This window comes from Aythya fuligula, chromosome 2 (assembly GCF_009819795.1).
Source record: "Aythya fuligula isolate bAytFul2 chromosome 2, bAytFul2.pri, whole genome shotgun sequence".
Taxonomy (NCBI): Eukaryota; Metazoa; Chordata; class Aves; order Anseriformes; family Anatidae; genus Aythya; species Aythya fuligula.
The window spans coordinates 145,553,604-145,574,901 of NC_045560.1; the positions used below are offsets into that span (position 1 = coordinate 145,553,604).

General features: G+C 47.9%; 1 protein-coding gene across 1 annotated transcript in view; it reads right to left on the reverse strand.

Annotated features, from left to right (window-relative positions):
- EXT1 (exostosin glycosyltransferase 1) overlaps nt 1-21,298 on the reverse strand; it is a 167,649-nt gene that overhangs the window by 27,454 nt on the left and 118,897 nt on the right. Inside the window, exon 2 of the mRNA XM_032181721.1 lies at nt 1,692-1,785. Coding sequence (XP_032037612.1) covers nt 1,692-1,785 — 94 coding nt within the window. The remainder of the gene's footprint in view (nt 1-1,691; nt 1,786-21,298) is intronic.

Below are 21,298 nucleotides of genomic sequence, written 5' to 3' on the forward strand. Positions count from 1 at the left end.
CTGCATTACAGCAGTGCTTACAATGTGCAAAGAACTGTGATCTTCTGCAAGGAAATGACATTAGCGCATGAAAAAAGCCAAGCAGAAAACACTTAGCAATGTGTTTTCATGTTTAAAACATTCCACTAATGTGGATTATGTCTTTCAACATGCCCTGCAGCCAGACAAAAATTGGGAATTCATCATAATCAGTGTATACTGCTGCTAGCCTGCTAGGAAAATCCTCAGTGCCTGCATTTTATCATGGTCGACCTGGAGCCTCCAAGTTCCGTGCAGTGAGGTATGCTCTCTGCAGTCTCCTCCCGAGACGATTTATCCAACAGCAGCTACATGACTGGTGGCCTACTCAAGAAAAGAGCTGAGCAGTGCTTTTTGGAAGGATCTGAAGCCGCTTATCATCCCGAAGAAGCTGGTCCCACTTCTTCCTCTGAAGAGGCTGGGGAAGGAACAGCACTTTGTGGGCTCTTTACCTTCTGCTAGGGAACTGACAGCCCAGAACCTGGATCTCCAGTAGATGTGGGGTTCAGCAGCTAAACCTAAGTGTCTGATGCATTTGAGATGCTCTAGGATATCCAGGACACCCATCCACAGCTGGAAGATGTGACAGAACCTAATGGGGGACCTGAATCCTTGGGGAAAAGCCCCAGAAAACCAGCAGGGTACCCCCGGGCTTCAAAAATGACATCATACATCTAAACTTAGGTACCCGAATCCTGCTCTGCATTACAGTGAACAATGCCCTGTCATCACAGCTGGGGCATTTTGTGGTTGATGAGGAAAAGTGTTGTGATGACATTCAGCTTTACTGCCAATGCTGGGACACTTCCCAAATGGCAAAATGACATCAGGGCCCTGTAAGGTGTCCTCGTTTGCCTTCTAACCAACACCAAGAAGCTCCCCAGCCTCCACCTCCCTCAGCTCTGGCTCCCATGTAAATGAAATCCAGATGCAAGTCCCAGAGGGCAGCCGCAGCACCTCCCAAGATGCTTAGTACAGGTGACTGAAGATCCAGGACCCTGGGGATGAGCTGATGCTGGCAAAAAAACAAGGTCATGCTGTCCACAGCTGTCTCAGGTCAGTGTCAGGCCTGGGACAGAAACCTGATGGCTGTGCTGCTGAGCCTGGCTAGCCAACAGCAAAAAAAGGGAAATTATAACCAAAATGCTTTTAAAAGGTCAAGGGGATTTGGGTGAAGTCCCAAACACACTGTATGCTCCCTACATCCACCTTTATGTGATGCTTCCATCTGGGGTCTACAACCTCTGGGCCGCCTTTGGCATGTTCAGCAAGCAGTAATGCAAGGGAGACGATGCAAGTGCAGGTCTCTTTTGGCTAAGTGGAAAGGAAGAGCTACTTCACTGCTCCAGGCCTTACTGCTGGAGGTCAGTGTCCCCCACGGGAAGTCTCGCAGCTTGACAAAATTGTGCTCTAGGCCGGTCCAACCTCCCAGCCCCACCACCTCCAGGGAAACCCTTTTGCTGGAGGTAACACAACTCAGCCTGCAGACGAGTGCAGTGCTCAGCCCCCCCGGGAAGAAGCTGCCAATTGCTCCAGAAGTATGAATAGAGGCTTTCGCAAAGTGGATTACTGTCCATGAGGGAAATGAAACACGTTTCTCCCCTCCCCACCTCCCTGCTATTGCATGCTGAATTGCAGCCAGCACAGGCAGTGCTTTAAGCTGCAGCTCTTACCTGCAAGGCTTCCAGAAACCTGAACGAGCCAAGCCTGCGGCCACGGGGAACCAGACAGAAAGTGGCATTGTGCAGCATTTCACGGTAATCATACCTAACAAGAACAGGGGAGAAAAGAGAAAATTCAATTAGCGGCGAGTCCTCGAGTAACTGGGCATGAAAATGCAAACAGCTGTTGAGACACGTCTGGATAAAATCATCTCTGACCAGGATGGCTCTCCATCAGGTTAACCAGCTCCCTCCCCTGTGTGCACACGTGTGTGTGCACGTGTGTGACCATCGTGCTCGCCCCTCTTTGGTCTCCCCAAGGAGCAGCCACCACGGGAGAGCACTGGGACAGCAGCACTGAAACCGAGAATGAAGGGAATCATTCCGCCTTCGCAGAAATCAGCCACGTCTGTGTAAGTAGGTGTGCATGAACTCTTAACAATAAACTTAGATTAAATGCTTTTATACCCAAAGCGTCGTCACTGCACCCCTGTGAGTCTGATTTCTATTCAGATTCAGTCCAAGTCACGCACAACTGTGTTCATTTCCGCATAAGGGGTTTGTACAAAGCAAAAAAATACTCGAACTCTGCCACACAAGTCTTCCCTTATCAACCAGGCACTGACAAAGCGAAGGGGGCCACAATGACTCTCTAGGTGGTTATTGTGGAGTGTGGTGAGAGGAGAAGGAGGGATAAACTGCTTTGGCAGCCAAATTTTAGCAATTAACCACATAGCTGCAGTGACCCCTGCTCCTCCGAATTACATCTTTAAGATACTTCTGTTTATTCCCCCGATTCCATCAATCACTACAAAACCATTTACCAAAAAAAAAACCACCATCAGATCCCCACAGTTTCCAGCCAGTTATTAGCTAATTGTACTTCTGGCAAACCTGTACAACTGCAAATGGCATTGACCTCGCTGCAACGCTCCTCCTGAGACAAAGGGCTCAGGATTAAACACCCCTCCTTTCTGAAGGGTTTCCTCAACTCTGGAGACAAGACATTATTTTGACACCAACTTGTGACACCGAAATTTCCTAACACTAAGAATCTAATTTAATCACAGCCTGCAGGCACAGCAAGTTTTTTGCATTTGTGGATATGGATACGGATATATATATAAGTATGTATATGATTACACTTTTATATATAAAAAACTCCAGATCTATGTTTGTATTCTCACCCAGGCCAGACAGATGGGAGTAAGCCAATTTTCAATTATAAGCTCCGTCTTTAGGAAGAGACATCTTGCAAAGGCCCATTTGCTTAAACAAGCGTGTACAACTAATTTGCACAAGAAAAGGTCACTGTGAATGGATTAAGATTATCTCCACTGAGAGTAAAATAAAAACCCTCGCTGCATTAATTAAAACTACAAAACAGACTTCAAAGTACATTTTTTTTAAATCGTATCCCAACTTTGGTTAAAACACATATATATATATCCCATGTGAGTGGCAGTAATTTCCTTTTCTCGGTGTGGGACATTGATCGGCACCTAAAGTCTCAGCTCAGCAGTCAGCAGTGACACAGCACATGGGGGAAAACATCAAGAAACTGGAATGCCAAAAAAAAAACCCTTGCCATTTTTAAGCATTCATTTTCGCATAGTAGGTCTGAGACTCGTTGCTTTTACTGTATATTGTATGACAGAAAATCTTAATAAATACCAAAAATAGAATACCCCGTAGGGCTAAAATACACCAGTCATAACTCCTATATAACTCCTGGGGACTGGTGGATTCTAATGGTAGCTATCAATAGCTAGCTAAAAATGTAAAATCCTGTTAATACCCTGGAATGCAACGATATCCACAAAACGTCAATGGCAGAATCAGAGCACAAAGGAAAAGCAGAGGCCGAGGGCAGTGGAAGTGAGACCTCCATATGTCAGCGGGGTTTTATATCGGGCCCTCTTTCTTTCATATCTGATTTGCTGGTATTAGGATAGATTTTCGAAAGCAAATAAAAGGCATTTGTCGACCATTTCCCACCCGAAAACCAGTTAGGATCTTGCTCCTGTTTGTTCCTTTTAAAGCTGAACCTGTGATTTATTGCTTAGCTCTGGAATAGCATGGTTCATGGTCATCAAGTAATTTATCTACATCATGCATACAGGGAGAGAGAGCCTCATCCTAACCTTGATGTATGGGCACAAAATTTCCACTCACTTCAGGGAGAACCCGCAAATGTAACACGAGCAGACCCGGAGTAAAGCAAAATCCATCAAGAGATGCTGCAGTTCATGAATTGCACCGGCTTTCTTCTCAGGGACAAATTTCTCTGCAATTTCAGCCTGAATCTTTTAAGGTGACTCAACACCATCTCGGAGCACAGTGCGAAAGGACTGGTTCCCAGTTTAATTCCCCTCAGCCAACACCCTGGGACGAGGTACTTATTGCTTTGAAACCCTTAAATACTACAGGCCAATTATACTACTACTAGTTTGTGGGCAGCACTGACGTAACTGAAAGAGAGAAGATAGCCCCAGGTGTTTAAATATGGGCTTGGAGACGGCATTAGCTACCAAAGCATCGTGTGGTGAGGGAACCTACAGGCCATAAGGTGGACATGCAGCTTCAGGGCCACTGCAAGGCAAGTCTAGAGGTGTTGGCACAAGAGGCCCACAGAAACAAAACCAGAAACAGCACTAAGTATGAAAGAGTGTGTACAGAATGGGGCCAACATGTGCTATGGGCTGTTGTGAGGCACCACAGTCACGGGGCCCCGCTGCCCTTCACTGGGTGTGAACAACCCACAACAACCGCTTGCAGGGAACTTTTCCCTTCAGTGCTGACCTGGTACCTGTGGTAAACACCAACATCGCTTCCATCATGGGCTTGACTTCCCCCTGATCTTCACCGACTGATCTCAGTGAGACCTCTGGGAGGCAAACCCAGACATGAGGGAGGGTTTTTGGGGCCCACCTTCACGTAAGAAACAGGAGCAGCAGCCACCTCCCGCAAACCAGCACACCCTGGTTTCTGCTGCCTCATCCTGGTCCTCCCCTTTAGGTAGGTTGATCCCCCGGAGCATTTATTGTAGGAAAAGCTTTGAGAGGAGTTTGCTGCTTTGCTTGGAGGCTGTTTATTTCCAAAAGCTCCTGGTTTCTTGGCTTGAAGACGGCCTTGGAAGGGGGACACGCGCTTACTGCTCTTGCTCCAGCTTTCCTTCCTGCGGCACGTCTGCACCGAGGTAACATTTTGCTGCCAATTTTAGGGACAGCTCGGACTGGGCCTCAGCTGCATCATCCAGACATGTCAAAATCCAAACTGCATATGCCTTTAAAGTCACAGTTGGGGTTTTAAAACTAAAATAGCTACGGAATGAACCCAAAGCTCGCATCCCTCGGTAAGGATCAGCAGTATGTTTTATTAACTTTCAGGTTTCCTTCCACAATGATTAAGTGCACCGCGTTCTCAGCTAATACCTTTTTTTTTAGGCAGCATAAACAAATAGCTCTATTTGTAATCAATCCTAATGTATTCACGCTTTAATTGAAATATCCCCTCCCTGCTACCACCCAGAGCTGGGAAAACACGGCCGGCCCCATCTATCACGCAGGTGTAAACACCGAAACGCTGCGCAGGCAATTACCAGGAGGAGAAATGTCGCTCAGCAAAGGGCTCTTACAGTTTTAATTTCTTGACCCAACGCGTTGTTTCTGTCGCTTCCCCCCCCTTTTTTATTTTTGTGGGGTGCCGTCCGTCAGCCCGTGGATCAGGCGGCTGCTTGGGATTCCTGGTTCCCCATTATCCCAAGGCAGGCAGGCGGCGGAGGCTCCGCCGTGACTCAGCCATGCCACGCATTCCTCCTCACAGCTAAAGCATTTCCCCATGTCACTACACTTCTATAAACGACCCTGGGAAACGTCTGCGCTACCAATTTTAATATAAACTGTGTTGTTTATAAAAGCAACAATCGGCACTGACCAAAAAGAGGTCTGAAAAGACGGCAGGCTGTTTAAACCAGCACACATGTCCAGCTACTCAGATGTAATGCTTATCACCACCACGCTTCATCACAAAGCAGTGTACGTATTTTCCTACACAATCCTCTGATCACTGATACAGGACATCACCATCAGCTCCATTTCACAGATGGACAACCTGAGATAGAGATGACTGCTGGGCAGACCCTGGGAATGCCACCCCCAGCATCCTCGCCTGCCTCCCTCCTCTCTGGGGACACAGCACCCGCCGAGAGCTGGCCGTACGGTGCCTCAGATGGAGGAGAGCACAGGAGCAGAAACCGAACTGAACGCCATGGCCTCAACCCAGCAGCATATATTTTAGCAGCGCCACACATAATCCATCTTTTGGAAGATGCTGGAGCTCATCTTGGCAGGGAGGATCAGCACATACCGCTGTAGATGTCAGATGGGACTAGAGCTGTTTTTTCCTTCACGAGCCAAAAATCGCAATGGCACTTTACCAAGTATGTCCAGGGCTCCCTCCCTGAGGCTGCAAGCCCATGGACACACGCTGCACCTTCCAAAAGTAGCTGGATCAGCTCAAGTGCTACAACAAAGACAGATATTAAAGACCTATAATGCGAGGCTAAATGGCAGAGCGTTCCCTAGTTTTCCAGTATATTAAGTTTCAGCTATTAAGCAATCAGCCAGTTTTCTGTGGGTGATTCTTAATGCAGATGGCTGTGAACTATGGGCTGGAGAGGCTGAAAAGAAACCCACTCTGTCACACAGCGTGTCTCGTTGCTTGGTTTCCATTAAGGTATGCCGGCTTTTAAATAAACTGTCAAGCAAAACTTGGCATTGGAAACACCAAGTGAGTAACCATCTTTGCAGAAAACCCGACAGCTCAGCTGTGTGTCAGATAGATAGCTGCCTAAGTCGCAGCTCGAAAGGCTAACGCGTCCTGCTTGAAAGGGTGTCGTCCCCACAGACTGCTTGCTTTGGGATTTATGGCCACGCCATGCTCTCGGGTGATCTTGCCGCTGGTTAGCAGGCTGCTGGCTGACAGTTCATTTCCCTCTCCACAAGTGCTGGTTCTGGAATTAGAAAGTTTGGAGGTGCAAAAACATAATTGGAAAACTTTTTTTTTTCCCTGCTTAAAGGGCTAATTGATTTCACAGGTGTTTAATTATCATTTGCTGTGAGATAATACCTTGTAGTGCGATAAAAAATGGATTTAATTTTCGAGTGCTTGCAAAACCATTGCCAAAGCCAAGTTAGAGCTAAAGCTAGATAATTATTCTATAAATCAAACACACTGCCTCCTTTCTTTGAAATTTTTAATACTTGGCTATAATGATATCTGACGACCTTGAAACTAACATAAAAAGGATTTTCTTGCCAAGTGCTGACAGGCAGCCATTGGAGTATTTCTTTCAGCCTGGTTCATTACCGGAGATGCAGCCAGCCATGCTGCCCCGGCTGCAGTAGGGATGCTACGGTCTGCGTACGGTGGTGGCATGCATCAACAGCACTCTCGGCACACAGGTAACACTTGAGTGCAATTACACGAATGGGCTGGGACTGAAAATGCTGCAAAATTCATGAAAGTGCTGCAAAACGCTGCAAGGCCCAGCAACGGACACGAAACTTTGCAAGCACTCAGCAGCTCACGTCAAGGTACAAATGTTTTCTCCTTTGTGGGCAAGGAACTGTGCCAACACCTCCTTTTAGTTCAGAGGGCCGGATTAACAAAGAAGAACAGGCAAGTACAGTTTTCGGTTTAATGTGCTGACAAAGGAGCTTTGTTACAGTTAGGATGGACAGTAGCCATCAAAATCTAAATCATCTTTAAAGTCTTCAGTGGCATCACAGTCGTATTCACTTTACTTCCACGTTATGCACGGAAACATTAGGGTCCGCAAGGCGTCGAAGTCAACGCATGTCCTAACAAATACAAAACGCTTTAACAATTTTTCAGCATGAGACACTTTGTCTAAATATACACACAGAAGGCACTGGAAGGCTCATGCAAAGCATGCACAAGGCTCGGACTGCCAAATGCTAGTCAACAAGCTCGTATAGCACGGGAGTCACACAAGCTAGGACGAGCAGTCATACGCAGGAGCAAATATTTTCTCACCAGCATAACTTGATGTTTAAGGTTAATTTAAAGATTATTTAACAAGAGTACCCAAATGAGTCTGGTGGGAGGTGTCCCTGCCCATGGCAGGGGAGTTGGAACTGGGTGATCTTTAAGGTCCCTTCCAACCCAAGCCATTCTGTGATTCAAAGCTGCTGGACAAGGTGAAGACAAGGCCAACTTTTCCTTCAACAACAATTTACGCCAACGCTTTGCATCATTACGGTACCTCCCCCTTGCTATTTTTCCAGAGATCACAGAGCACTTTTTGAATATTTTAATATAAAGCACCTTGGCACGTCGGTGGGAGAACAAAGCGGCATTTCCATCTCACTGCTGGGGAAGCTGGCACAGGGCTGCGGTGCGGCAGGCCACGCGCACCACGGGGAGAGCTCCAACAGCTCCTAACCCTGAACCTTGGCTCCAGCTGCTGAGCCATCTTCCCCCATATTTGCATCGAGAAATGTGGAATTAAGTTGAAAGTAATATCCAACTCCCGATAGCGTGCTTTGGCATTTTGACAGAGAGCTCATTTTTAAAATTGGGGATATTATATCCTCTCTTTTGCAGAGCGAATTTGTTAGGCTTCAGCCTTCTCCTAGCAGTGAAGCAGCATCAAACACTTGGCCTAGATAACCCCAGCTGGCCCAATATCTGACCTCAAATGCTCTAACAGTCCAGCTGCGAACATCTTTGAGGTAATTTCCCACTGCAAAACCAGTTTTCTTATTGATTTCTTCTCTAACTTACAAAAAAAAAAAAAAAAAAAGAAAGAAAGAAAAAAGCCTACTACTGGAATTGTAGTTATTAAAGCATCAGTTTGGATTAAAGACCCAAACAAAGAGAAATCCATACTGCATTTTCTGAACAAAGGAGCAAATCTTAGCTCATCTGCCTCCGAGCCTCATTTTGAGATTACAGGACATACCTGAGAGCCTCCAAGTGCAGAGAAAAGAAAGGCGCTTTGTGAGACCTCTCACCTGCCAACACCTGCAGGCTCTGAAGCCAATGATTCCCTGCTGTCTATCAGAAAAAAAAAGGCTTCCACATCTTTCTTAATTATTTTTAAATAGCTCTTTATTGAAAAGTTGAGGTAAAAAAATGCTAAAGAGGATCAGTTTTCTAGAGTTTCATCCTTCGGTATCTGGGGTTACCGAGTGTTTTAACTAGCCTATAAATGTCTGATCACACCAAAAAGGCCTGCATGTGAAAATAAGGATAAAACCAGGGCTCTGCCCCCAGTTATGCCACAATCCAGTAACTGGGCCCACCAGAGCCTCCTGGCATGAAGAGCACCATCCTCTCCTTTCACCTCCTGCAGGATTTGGACAGGACCAGCGGGACAGCAGAGAAAGTGCAAAACGCCGAGGTCAGACTTAGAAGGGGCGATTGTTTCTCTTCTTGCTTTGAGTGTTTGGCTGAGCTCTTTACCGAACGTTTTAAACTACTCCTTATGAGGCTTATCATTTTCTATTCAGCTCCACAGATTTTCCCATTACGGCTATCGAGCTCCTAAGTGGCTTGTTGGCATCTTTAAAAGTTATAGTCCTCTAGCTGCAGCATCTAAAAATGGAAAGCAGAGATGATGTGCAACACCAGCTCTAATTATGCAGGAGTTCATTTCTATGAATGACTAGATTTGTTTCCAAAAAAAAAAAAAAAAAAGAGGGACTTTACACAGGAACTGCTGGCACAGCCCCACGTCGTCTAGGCACGCTGACCCAAAATGTGACCATGCTTGGAGGAAAAATTAGTTCAGCAAATCCATGGAACGACTTTGAATGAAATAGAGAAGTGATTTATTTTTACTCCTAAGAAGTCAGCTGCAGCTTAGTCCCTATGAGTGGCAACACCACAACAGATCCAGATATGTCAATATTTAGGTTGTTCCTTAGTTCTCACGTGTGCCTTTATCTCAGGATCTCGAAGTATTTTATTTCTTTTTTTATAAATGAGGTAAGCGCACCTTAAAAATAGGACAAGGACACCAGCTAGGAACAAAAGAAAACCCAAATTCTGTGTGCTTTCATTTTATAGCTCTGAATTTTAGGGTGAAACCTCAGCACTGCTGCAGTCCAGGGGGGTTTCCAGCGATGGACAGCGGGCTCTGATCTTCTGAACTTAATGAAGAGCAACTTCTTCAAAAAGCCAGTGCAGTGGTGTGAAATGCAGAAGGGCAGGAAAGTCAGCAAATGTATTTCCTATTGCAGTTAACGCTGACTATTAAAACCATTTTATTTTTCTAATAGAGAAAGCTGGAGATAGCAGGAAGAAAAATGTGACTGCACTGATAGCTGTTTCCCAGAGATGCCTCCCATTCCCGTCCTCCGTGTTGCTTACACAAAGCTAAATCAGGCCAGCCTAGGAACTGGGGCCGTGCTCCTCAGAGGAGCCGTGATGTGATCCGTCACTCAGCAGGCCTGCTCCTCCTCTGTGCTCACTCACTGCTGCTGACTTAGTAAATCAAAAGGTAAGTTTCCTATTATTTGCTCTTCTCAGCGAAAAAAAAAAGGCAGCTAGGAGAAGAGCAAAGTTCCTCTGCGTCTCTGCATCATCAAGTTCCCTTCGGAGCAAGACTCCCTCCCTTCCTCCCTCCTAGAGCCAGAGCAAAATGCGAGCTGCATGCAGCTCACTGTGTGCTTGGAACTGCAGCTGGCTTTCCTCGGGCTGTTTTGACCTTTTGCCGGGCTGTTTATGAAGCCCCAGTGGTCTTCAGCTGGCATTACACTGCATCTGGGGAGTTATATTCAGCCAGCCTGGCTGGGGAGGGTGGCACGCACACCCCCCAAGGTGGCACAGGGGACTTCTGGGGCTCAGCCTGGGTGTGCAAAACTGTCATCTAAAACTTCCACAGGCACCTGCACGCACACTCACATGTACGTGCTTTTGCACTATTTACAGAGGCTTCCATCTGGAAACCAGAGATGCTCATGCATACTCTTCTTCTCTCGCCTCACCCTGCCTTGACACAAGATCCTTACCTATTACTTCTGCAGAATGACTTTTTTTCAAAACTCTGGGCCCTTTTTGAGGGCAAAGTTAGAGGAATAAGCAAACCCCCAAAACTGAAAAACTCACCTTGAAGGAGAGAGCTCTTCCTGAGCATACCTGCCTGACTGCTCACATCTGAATCCCCAGTGCCTCAGTGCCGTGTCAGGCATCTGAGCTATGTCCAGATCCAGATCCCGATCCCGATTCTCACTCCCTATCATTGCCCATGCCCAGCGCTCAGCACAGCTCTGATCATCTGCTTGGTTTTTTCAGCATTCCGGGCCCGCTGGGCAGTGTGTGCCTGAATGTGCTACATCTGTTTGTGAGCTAATACATTATTTACTCAAACTATTCAGGCATAGCTGCAAGGATATGAAACATTTATCAACAAAGGGACCGGTTTGTCATTTTAAAATAATTACACTTCTTTAAAGAAAGCAAGAAATTCAGCTGTCCCGGAATTATTTATTAGATTAAGCAGACATGAAAGCTCTCTCTTGCGAAGGGAGGAGTCTCCACCCCAAAAAAAACCTTTCAGCAAAGCCCTGGATATGGCCAGACATCTCCTCCAGCCCTGCTGGGTTGCGTGTGGGGCAAGCCTGCACTGCCTGGCCGAGAGCCCTTAGCTATCTAAATGCCCCCTGCGCTGTGCTGCCTCTTTCTACCTCCTCTAGCACATCAGTGGCGAGGACAAATGGAAAGAGAAAGGCATCGGCATGCAAGTGCACAAGTCCGAGAGAGACCTGTGCTCTGGCGCGCCTTGCAGCTTGCCAAGGAAAACACGATAGCCCAGACAAAAGGGTTTAGGACGGGGTGCCAGCAGTGATCAGATTAGTCGGAGGAACAACATCTCTTCGGCCAAGTGCTAACAGCTAACAGATGGAGGGGAAGACTTGCCCTGGTGCTGTTGACTTCAGCAGAGGCTGTGCGATGACACGGCGCAACGTGCAACTGCTTTTTTATACAGGTGTGTTAATTTTGATACGAATTTAAAACTCTGTAATATAAACCAATTTCCTGGTTTTTTGGTTTTTTTTTGGACCTTCCAGTGATAAGCATGCCACATGTACAGATATCCAAAAGGAGGCTTTTACATAGGGTAACGCCAGCTTCCTACCTCTTGTAAGCAGTAGCTGCAGCACCCTGTGCTGACTGGTGAACAGGCTGCCAATTTCCTGCTGAGACTGGGCACAGCGTGCCATGCCCCGAGGGGGTACAAATGAGCCCGTGAGCTCTCTCTGCAAACTTCCTGGCAGATGTCATCCCTCAGCTCCCTCTCACAGACTCCAGATGGGTTTTGGTACAGGCACCTTCCTCCGGCAGTGCCTCATGGACCGCATTGGGCTTGTCAGCAATTCCTGCCGACATCGGAGGCTGAAGAGATGCCGACCCGGAGCAGGATTTTTTAGCATCCTCATGCAGCACAGATATCTTTCACATACAGTTTAAGGGACTATAAAACAGGAAACCAAAATCCTCTCTAGTGCCCAGCGTCTGAAACTTTTCACTTTAGAAAGCAGCAATTCGGAAAAGGATTACGGGGTCGCCACAGACAAGCAACTCGAGGCTGTAACACAGGAGTGAATGAAGCCTTACATGCATCAAGCACCGAGTACAAACAAGGGAGAAATTTTCCCTGTGTACCCAGAGTCGGCGAGACAGACACCAGAACACATTCAATGCTAATATCCCTGCATTTTAAAGGATGCTGAATAATTGAAGACAGAGAACAGGGACAGAAAATTTATTTAAGGGACTGCAGTAAATGCCTTACAGCGAGACACTTAAAGGCCTCTGCTCGTTCAGCGTATCTGAGAGAAGAGTAAGAAGCAGCTTGATTACAGCACCAAGTGGCTCTGCAGGGAGAGAAGGAAGAGGAGCTGAGAGTTCTTCAACCTGCCGAGAAAGGGCACAACACCAATCAAAGGGTGGAAGTTAACCACGAAACAAACAGCAATAGAAATCCGTCCCAGCACTGAAGGCATTTTAAGCTTTGAAGCAAGCTGCCAGGAGACACGGTGGCTTCCCCATGAGGTGGGCTCCTCAGGTGGGGAGGGAGTGCTTTCCTGAAGGACACGTCACAACCCTACCTGATCTGCTGGGTTCTGCACAGAGGTAAACTGGGTGACCCAGAAGGGGCTGTGAAGGGAGGAGATCACTGAAGTAATCTCATGGTCCATCTGGCCTTCCTTTTTCTCTAAAAGCTTCTAATATCTCTTGCCTTCTGACTGTCCAAGCACCAAACTGCTACCTCCAATATTTTAGCACACGCGCTTCATCAGATTATTGCTGAAATGTGTGGGGACACTAAAAGGGAGAGCAGCTTCTGATAAGCAACTCCTACACAGCACTGCTTAGGTCGCTCTACTACGCATTAGCAGACCAAATTCAGTAACAAAAAGCTTTCAGGATTTTTGCTCCTTCGGACCAATGCATTCAACTTTCTCAAGAACAATCCCTCTGATGAAAGGGACAGTCTAAAAAGTATCTATTGCTGTACAGAGAGCAGTGTTATGTGTCTGTACATCCCTCTTGGCACCATTCCTATAAAACTCCTCACAGGACTCTTCCACAAGCACAATCAGAGCACCAAACGTAAAGGCTCACTCTTTGACAAACCTTTTGGTAAAATTAATTGTGGCACCCACACATTTGCAGGGAAGGAGGAGGAGAAAAGCAAACAACAGCAGTTGATGGCTAGGTGGAAGTTTTAAAGTGCTCTTTTCTAATGGATTACTGAAACCCTCCACAGCTCATCTGCAGATACTGGAAACAAGAATGGATAAAAGTGGAAACCTGGGGATTAGCGAAGTCATTACGACAATCACATTTTCCTTATGCGGAATATTTTGCTTTCTCCTGCCTGCATCTTTCAAAGGTTTATGATCTCTGTCTAGCAACGCAGCCAGCTTTTCCACCGAAATGTACCAAGTCCTCTATAATTTACTTGGGAACGTTGGCATTTATTATCCTTTGCAGCGAGCGGGTTCTGTTTAGAACCATTTCCTCATCGTGCATTAATGCCCTGGCATGGGAGATTTGTAGGAGAAGATGAAGGACAGGAAAGAAAAGCAAAGGCAGATCCCGGCCCGGGTTCGGCCGCCCGGTGCTGGCGGGGAGGGAGGCCTATGCTTCGCAATCAGGCATCTCAGAGCCATTTTCTCCTGCTGTGCCCTGCTCTTGTTGGGCTGGGGGACCCTGGCTGTGGCAGAAAGCTGGCTGGAGAGCGGGTGGGCAGCTTGTACTGGGATCAGGTTGTGTTTCAGCCCAGCACCCCTCGCCTCCTGCTCCCTGCCATCACGGTGCGGCCTCCTCCGCCGCATGTCCACGGGCAGCCGAAGTGCTGCCTCAGCGGATTCCCCGAGAAAGTCATGAGAGAGCTTGGAAGGAATTTGGGACAAAATTAAGCCTTTAAAGTGACACATGACCTTACTGTCTGTCCCAGCGCTGCCACAGACTGTCAAAAGCCTCAGCAAACACTGCTTGAATGAGAGATCTGACAACAGCCCCACAGAGGAGCTGTGGCAGATAAGTGATGACGTTAACCCTTTCTTCCGTGAATTTTATCACGGATGGTATTTTTGGGTCTCCCTTCAACCCCCACACTCCCAACAAGCACACAAAGTCATCCTGTTCCAGGAGACCAGCACGCCGAACCACTGCACACACAGATGTAATGCTGCAGCGAAAAGTCTGTGCGCATCCTCTGCGGCTGTCTGCATTTATCAAATTTGTATTTAGGAGGAGCATTTCCTCTGCCTGGGGCCTCAGTGGCCCTCCAAGCCTCTCCAGGGGTGGGATAGGGTTCAGGGCAGGGCAGCCTGGGCTGGAGGAGGATGCACTGGTGCCGTGCTGCTTCCCCAGGTGTACCAAGCAGGTCCTGCTGAAAGCTGGCACCTGCCTCATCCAATTTAACTTCCCAGCAGCGCAGAGCCCTGTAATCCCCGCTGGGGATAAGGAGGTAAGCCCCGAGGTCAGGACGGAGTGGGCTCAGGGGGCGGCCAGACGCTGCGTGGGAACAGGAGACGCCGGGAGCTGCCCCAAAGGCCAAGCCAGGCCTTTGGGTAAGCGGGATTGCAGGGCCAAGCACCAGGCAGGGACTCTGCCTCTGGGTCCCCAAAGGACAGGCCAGCAGCAGGCAAGCTCTTATCTCCACACTGCTGAGCCACGCAGGGAGCTGCATCTAAGTCAGCTGGATAGGATTTTTGCACCTCCCCACTCGTCTGCAATAGCCCCGCTAAAATCCGCCTTCAGTCCCCGAAAGCACACAGCTGCTTGCAGCAGCACCAGCTTGAGGACACACGGCACAGGTCTGCAAGGCCCGAAATCGAGCCGGCTGCGTGGCTTGGAAGATCTGGCTGCAGTTTTCACACACAGGCAGCAGCGAGGCCGTCACTTTGTTCTGGCTGCCGCTTCCAAAAACACACCAAGGTCAAACAAAGAGCACTACTCGGAGGCTCTTCCCAGCAGCATCAGGGTTTGGGTGCCGACCAGAGGTTACACCAGCAGGAAAAACGCTTCTGCCTCTGACGTCGGTATTGTGACCCCTACCAGCCAGCGCAAGGCGAGCTTTGTGCTTAGCCCGGGGACTGTTTGCAAAATGATCGGTGACGCACACAGATGGGCTCCTGCTCGCCTTGCTGCACACTGCAAATATTGCTTTGAACAATGAGATTTGGCTGAATGGTTCTGAACGTGCCCGAACTGGAATCCCCAAGATAAAACTGGACGTGGGAAGTAAGATCCCCAAGATAAAACTGGGGATCGTGGGACACGATCCCCAGACATTTTCCAAGAGGGACTGAGCGATCAGCCTGCTGATTTGGGCTTAGCTGGTGGGGATGTCTTAGCAGGGATGAAAAATGGATGCCAGGAACATCACCTACCCGCTGCTGCTGCTCTGAACATCAGCCTGGCTTGCAGCGAGCTGTTGCGCCCCTGTAAGCCGAAAATCCTTTCCCACTCAGCTTCTGGAGCAATCCTGGTTCTTACAGCTGAAATTCTCTCCATTTCCAAACAAGATCTAATCAGAGCTTGTTTCTGCAGGGGTCTAAGTTAATAACCAGTACACAAGCGCTGCTTTCCCTTGCAGAATCCCTAATTACTCTTACTAATTAGTAGTTGGCTGTTACTGGGTGGTTGCTCCAAGTCCCCAAACCAAGCAAAACTGAATTCATGCCTCCCTGACAATGAGGTGAGTAAGGCCTGCGAGAGACAGGCAAGCGAGGAGCCCTGCTCTGAGGTCAGGTGGATGATGGTGGCCAGATTCTGCTCCCAGTTACTCTGGTGTGAATCTCAGTGGAGTTGTTCTGGATTTACACCGACGTAGCTGAGAAAACAACCTGCCCTGTCCAGGCTTTCCTTCTTCGGTGACCACTCTTCTAAAATCCTGGGCTCCATCTCAGATATGCTTCTCCTCAGGAGCCGCCTGCCTTCCCCAAGCCAGCTGGCATCTCCCTGCTGCTCGGCAAGTGCTCGGCCCAGAGGGTTTCCATACGGCTTCGTGGTCGCTTTCAGTTGCAAGAAAAAAGAAACTCAAGAGGTTCGTCACCTGTTCTGAGTGCAGCTAACAGGTCTGAGTGGCCCTGCGTGGGTCCCCCAAAAAAGGCCAGCAGCACCACGGAAATTAGAGTGTAATGTTCTGCATTTAAAGCTGAGGGTTTTTAATCTTTGGCACCAGTGAAAGGCTGTTTTGCACAAAACTGAGTGATAAAACCCTACAAGAAACACTCATCCCCAAACTATCTGTGTGGCTTTTGCACACATCTGTTTCTCTCCTGTCCTCAAGAGATGTCTAAAATCTAATTAACCAATTAATTTGCAAATATATTCTAATTTATTCAAGGCAGATTTTCTTAGTGTTAAATTATCTGACAGTGAACCATACGCTGCGCACAGGAACAGGACTTCATTAAAATACCAAAGGTTACACAAATGGAATAAAAATTATATTTGTACTACAGTCAGCACATACTTATATCCCCTAATGAGAAAATGTGTTTGTATTTCCCTATTTCTAATTTGTTTTTGCATGTTTGGTGTAAACCTGTGGTTAATACACTCGCGACACCAAGCCACTGCACCTAGCACAGAAACATGACTATTCCAGCAGGTCTCCACACCCGCTGAACTTGCGTCGGAATTTCAATACATAAATAAACCACAGTCAGCGCTGGCAAAACTCATCTCTCAGCCCCAGAGATGTCCCGGTTCCTTCTCTAGAGGTAGCACAGGGTTACCATGTGGATTCGCCTCCCACAGCAGGTAGCTCTCTTTGCTGGGAAATCTCAAGTCATCCCTGACAGCACTTGTGCAAAACGCATCTAAAGGAGGAAAAAAAAAAAAGGAGCTGATGCGTTGTTCTTGATTGCGGCATTGAAATGCTATTTTTTCCCCCCAACTCAATAGCTGTGTGCGTACAAAACATACCAGCTGGTTCCAATTCTGCTGGCTACTGGAGAGATTGTATCATTCACCGTGGCATGGCATCAGTCACAGCTACACTCAACCTTCTTACAAGCACTGGAGATGTGCTGTTGTACTTGGCGAAAAGGAGCCAACAACAATAAAAAAATCACAAAAAACCCTTCCCTAGCTACTAACTATCCAAGTATTTTATTATACCGCACCAGCACAAACAAAAATACTCTGTCTGAATACATTGGGCATGGAATTACCTCTTGAAGACATTAATACCAAACAGCTGTTTTCTTTGCTTGACGAGCAACTTAGCATTTTATTACACTTTATTACTCTACAGCTGCACCACAGTCAATTAGGACCAAGTTACTGTTCTTCCAGGCGTATGTATACAAAAGTAGGGGACTGGTCCAACACCGAAAGATGCTCTAAATCTGCAACACGTTAAAAAATAAGGCACTCCTCCCACATCACACAACAGGTCAGTGGCTGAGCTAGGACTAGCAGCCTGGGCTGCAAGCCCTCGGCTGCCAAGACACATCCAAGTCTGCCTTCAAGCCACCAGGGCCACACGTTCCCACATTCCTCCAAAAATTACATCTTGCTCATGGCAGTAGGTTTAGGAGCTGCAGAAAGGCATTGGGCGTGATGCTGAGCCCCAGGACAGGCACAGGGGCCATGGGGCCGTGCTGTCCCCATCGCCCAGGTGGGCATGGCACCTCCTGTGGGGTTTGCAGGCAGAGTGGGATGCTCTCAGCAGGGCACAGAGCACCCAGTGCGCTCTTGGACAAGAAAAATATGAAACAAGGGGGATAATCAAGGAGGGAAGGACCCTGAGAGCTCAGCAGTGGGATGCTCGTGGCGATGCTCGTGCAGCCTCAAAGGCACGCAACAAGAGAGCTTGGTCCGGGTCCAAAGACAGCTAATGAGAGTGATCAGAAACAGTTTCACAGAAGGAAAGAAAGTGTTGAAGTTCAGGGAGGAGCCCAGAGCCAGTCAGATGGGGAGTGCACAGTAACAAGGCATACAAAATAGGCAGACTTGGCGCTCCCGTTTGTTTTTATTCAAACAATAAGAACAGCCAATAAAACAAAGATGGATTTAAAGTGCTAAAAGTTTTTTAATTTTTCTTAAGCTGTAGCTTATAATTAAGCTGTGGAACTAATTGTCTCTAAATATAATTGAGGCCAGGAACTTCTGTGAGATCAGAGAAAGAATGAGCAACAGATACCAAGACTATCACAGCTATGTTGTATTCCACACACAGAGTGCGAGGGATGCACAACCCCTCCGCCTCCAGGGTGCACCACCCAAGACAGGCCTTAGGAGAGTGATTTTCCAGTCACCCCCTATGTTTTTTTACACCAAAATAAATGTCACCTGGTAAGGGAACAGCCCCAGTCCCCAGTTATCCACATTCGATACTGCTGACTCCTGTTTCCCTGGGTCTTCTTTTGGAGAGCGACCACAGAAGAAGAACACCAAAGGAAATGAAAAAAGCTTCTTGGAGGACTGCAGATCAGATATAGGACCTGAAAGAAGTTTTAATACATTTCCAGATCTATTTCCTTGCCAGCTGCACATGAAACATGCAGAAAGAAAATGCTCAGTTCTGAGGTCAGAAGCACACGGGTGGCTTTGGCAGCAAGGTGAGCTGTTTGAGGTTCCTATCATGGCTCATTACGTCAGCAGAACCTCTATACGTGGTTTGACATGGCCAATTATTCCTCCAAAAAGCTTTTAAATTTATTTATTTTTGCTCGTATCCAAAACAAAGAACTCAGCAGTGCAGCTGTTTATTTGCCTGCTGCACTGCTCGCAGACAGAGCTACCCCAAACCACTTTGGACTGAAAATGAAACTCTTGCGACTTCATAAATAAACCACAAAAATCTCCTCGGAAATGAGCTCAAGTATTCCTAGCCTTTGACTTGAACCCCCGGTCTGTGGCTGAAGACCTTTGAACCCCTGAATAAGGACAGGAGATGGCTGTGTTTCTCCCCACTTGGAAGTTTTCTTGTCCTGTAAGTCGCGCACACTGCCATACTTGTCTAAAAAGTGCCACTTTAAAACGGTGCCACTGGACAAGAGTTGGGTTATTAGCACACTGAAGCATCCACCATTGGCTCAAAGTGCAGGCTGGGGGACTTAAAAAAGGTTGATCAAAACTGGCTTCTGTTTTAGTGACAGCTGAAGCTATTAAAATATATTCAGGATCATCTGCCTTAATGTCAGCCCCAGTAAATTACTGTCCTGGTGCACATGATCCCAGAAGGAGAGCACAATTTCTTCTACATTTTTCATACAGAGCTGATGACACTTTCTACCTTGCTCGAGCAGGGTCTACCACTGATGATACATTTCATATGCATAGTGTTTTCGGCTCGCCTCTGAAATGGCAGTGTATGCTCTCAGATCTCCCTGACAAGCTTTAGCTTATTTAAGACTCGCTCAATATTTTCATTTTAGCTGTTGGGAGAGGAAAATAAGGTGGGGAAAAGTCTGAAATTGTCACAACACCAAAGGGCATTGCCTGTAATCATGCAGCCATGATTTAAAGCTAAGTGACAGACTATAATTGAATTGTCTGGGGCTGCCTACGGTTTATTTACTGAATTCAAGCATACTGCAGGGGGGTCAAAAGAGTGCAGGTCTTTACTTATTCAAGCGGGAGGGGGGGTCACTGATGCTCCAGGTCCCTCTGCTGTTAAGGAACCCCCTACACGTGTCCTGGCTTCTACATCAGCTTCAGTGCAGTGGCAGCAAAGCGTCGACACACGACTTCCCACCTGGGGAGAGGACCTGGCTCCTCGCTGAGAACTGCTGAGGTCTCTCTGGATGAGGGCTTCAGCAGGTGGGGAGGGCAGAGCCATTTTCCAAGCCTTCACCTCCACGCCCAGCTTCTCCCAGGGCTGTCTGCAGCGTTAGACAGCCTTCTGGAAGCAGGCACGATTTCTGCTTGCACCTGCACAATGCTCTTCATGCTGACGGGAACTGCCGAGCTACAAATGGCATTGAAGAAGCATCTGTAATACGGAAAGGGGGAAGGAGCACGGCTCCCACTCCTGCCTTGCTAAGGGCTTGGCTGTGCTGTGAGTACAAAAATGAACCCATCCTGTGCATCGTGGCACAGGGATGCACGGGGCTGTGCGTGGCAGCTCGGGCTCACAGCGACACCGCCGTGCCTGCAGCAGCCTCCAAGCCCAGATGGATGAATGAGCGTATGTGGTGGAAGCGAAGGACTGCCAGCGCCTTCCCTGCAGGGAGCTGCTGCTCCAGCCCTGACCTCGGCCTCCCCCCCAAGGCCATCAAGAACAATCCGGACATCTGTCCATGCAAAAATATGAAGTAAAGGTCTGAGGCCACCAACGCATTTAACACGGAGGAGCTAAGGCAGTCTGTTAATCTGCACCGCCACGATGTGCTAATCGCCAGCCAGTGCCAGCGAAGGTTTCTGCTTTTCAGAAGCTTCAGAAGAAAAGAAAGGCTGTTTTTACAACACACTTTCCCTAGTAAGCATGCAGTCTGGTATTCTGGCTATTTCTGGGACACTTGGATGTAAAGCTGCAGACAGAAATATTCCTGCAAGTCTCCTGGAAGGGCTTTCACATGCTTTGCCATATTTTTGCCAGGATGCTGTCCATCCCGTTCACCCTACCAGTCATCCGACTGCACGCACATATTAGGAGCAACATGTGCTCAGAGCCAGCATGCTGGGTTGGGTTCAGACTGACCAGGGCTGAGCACCCCATCCCCTCCTGGCACAGTGGATGCAGGGCACCGTCTGCTCTGAAAGAAGATGAAGTGACATTGGTTGAGGCAGAAGAGCCCTGGTAAGCCTCTGCCACTAAGAACAAGCTTTTTAAGAGCCTTTGAAAACACAGTCCTTACATTTCTGTGTGTTTTAACCAACTCCAAAGGTATTTGACCACATACTGGGCACTCCCAGCGCTCAGCTAACGAGTGCTTCAAAACACAGTGTTTTAATCAAAGCGTTTCCCTTGCTGTGTGTCTTTGCCCAGCCCGGGTATTCTGACTCCCTGCCCTAATCCAGGGCAATCCAACAGCACCAGGGGCCTTCCCCTGGGGCCTTGGAGTGCTGCACCCAGGGCTGGACCCCCAGCACCAGAAGGATGTGGGGCTGTCAGA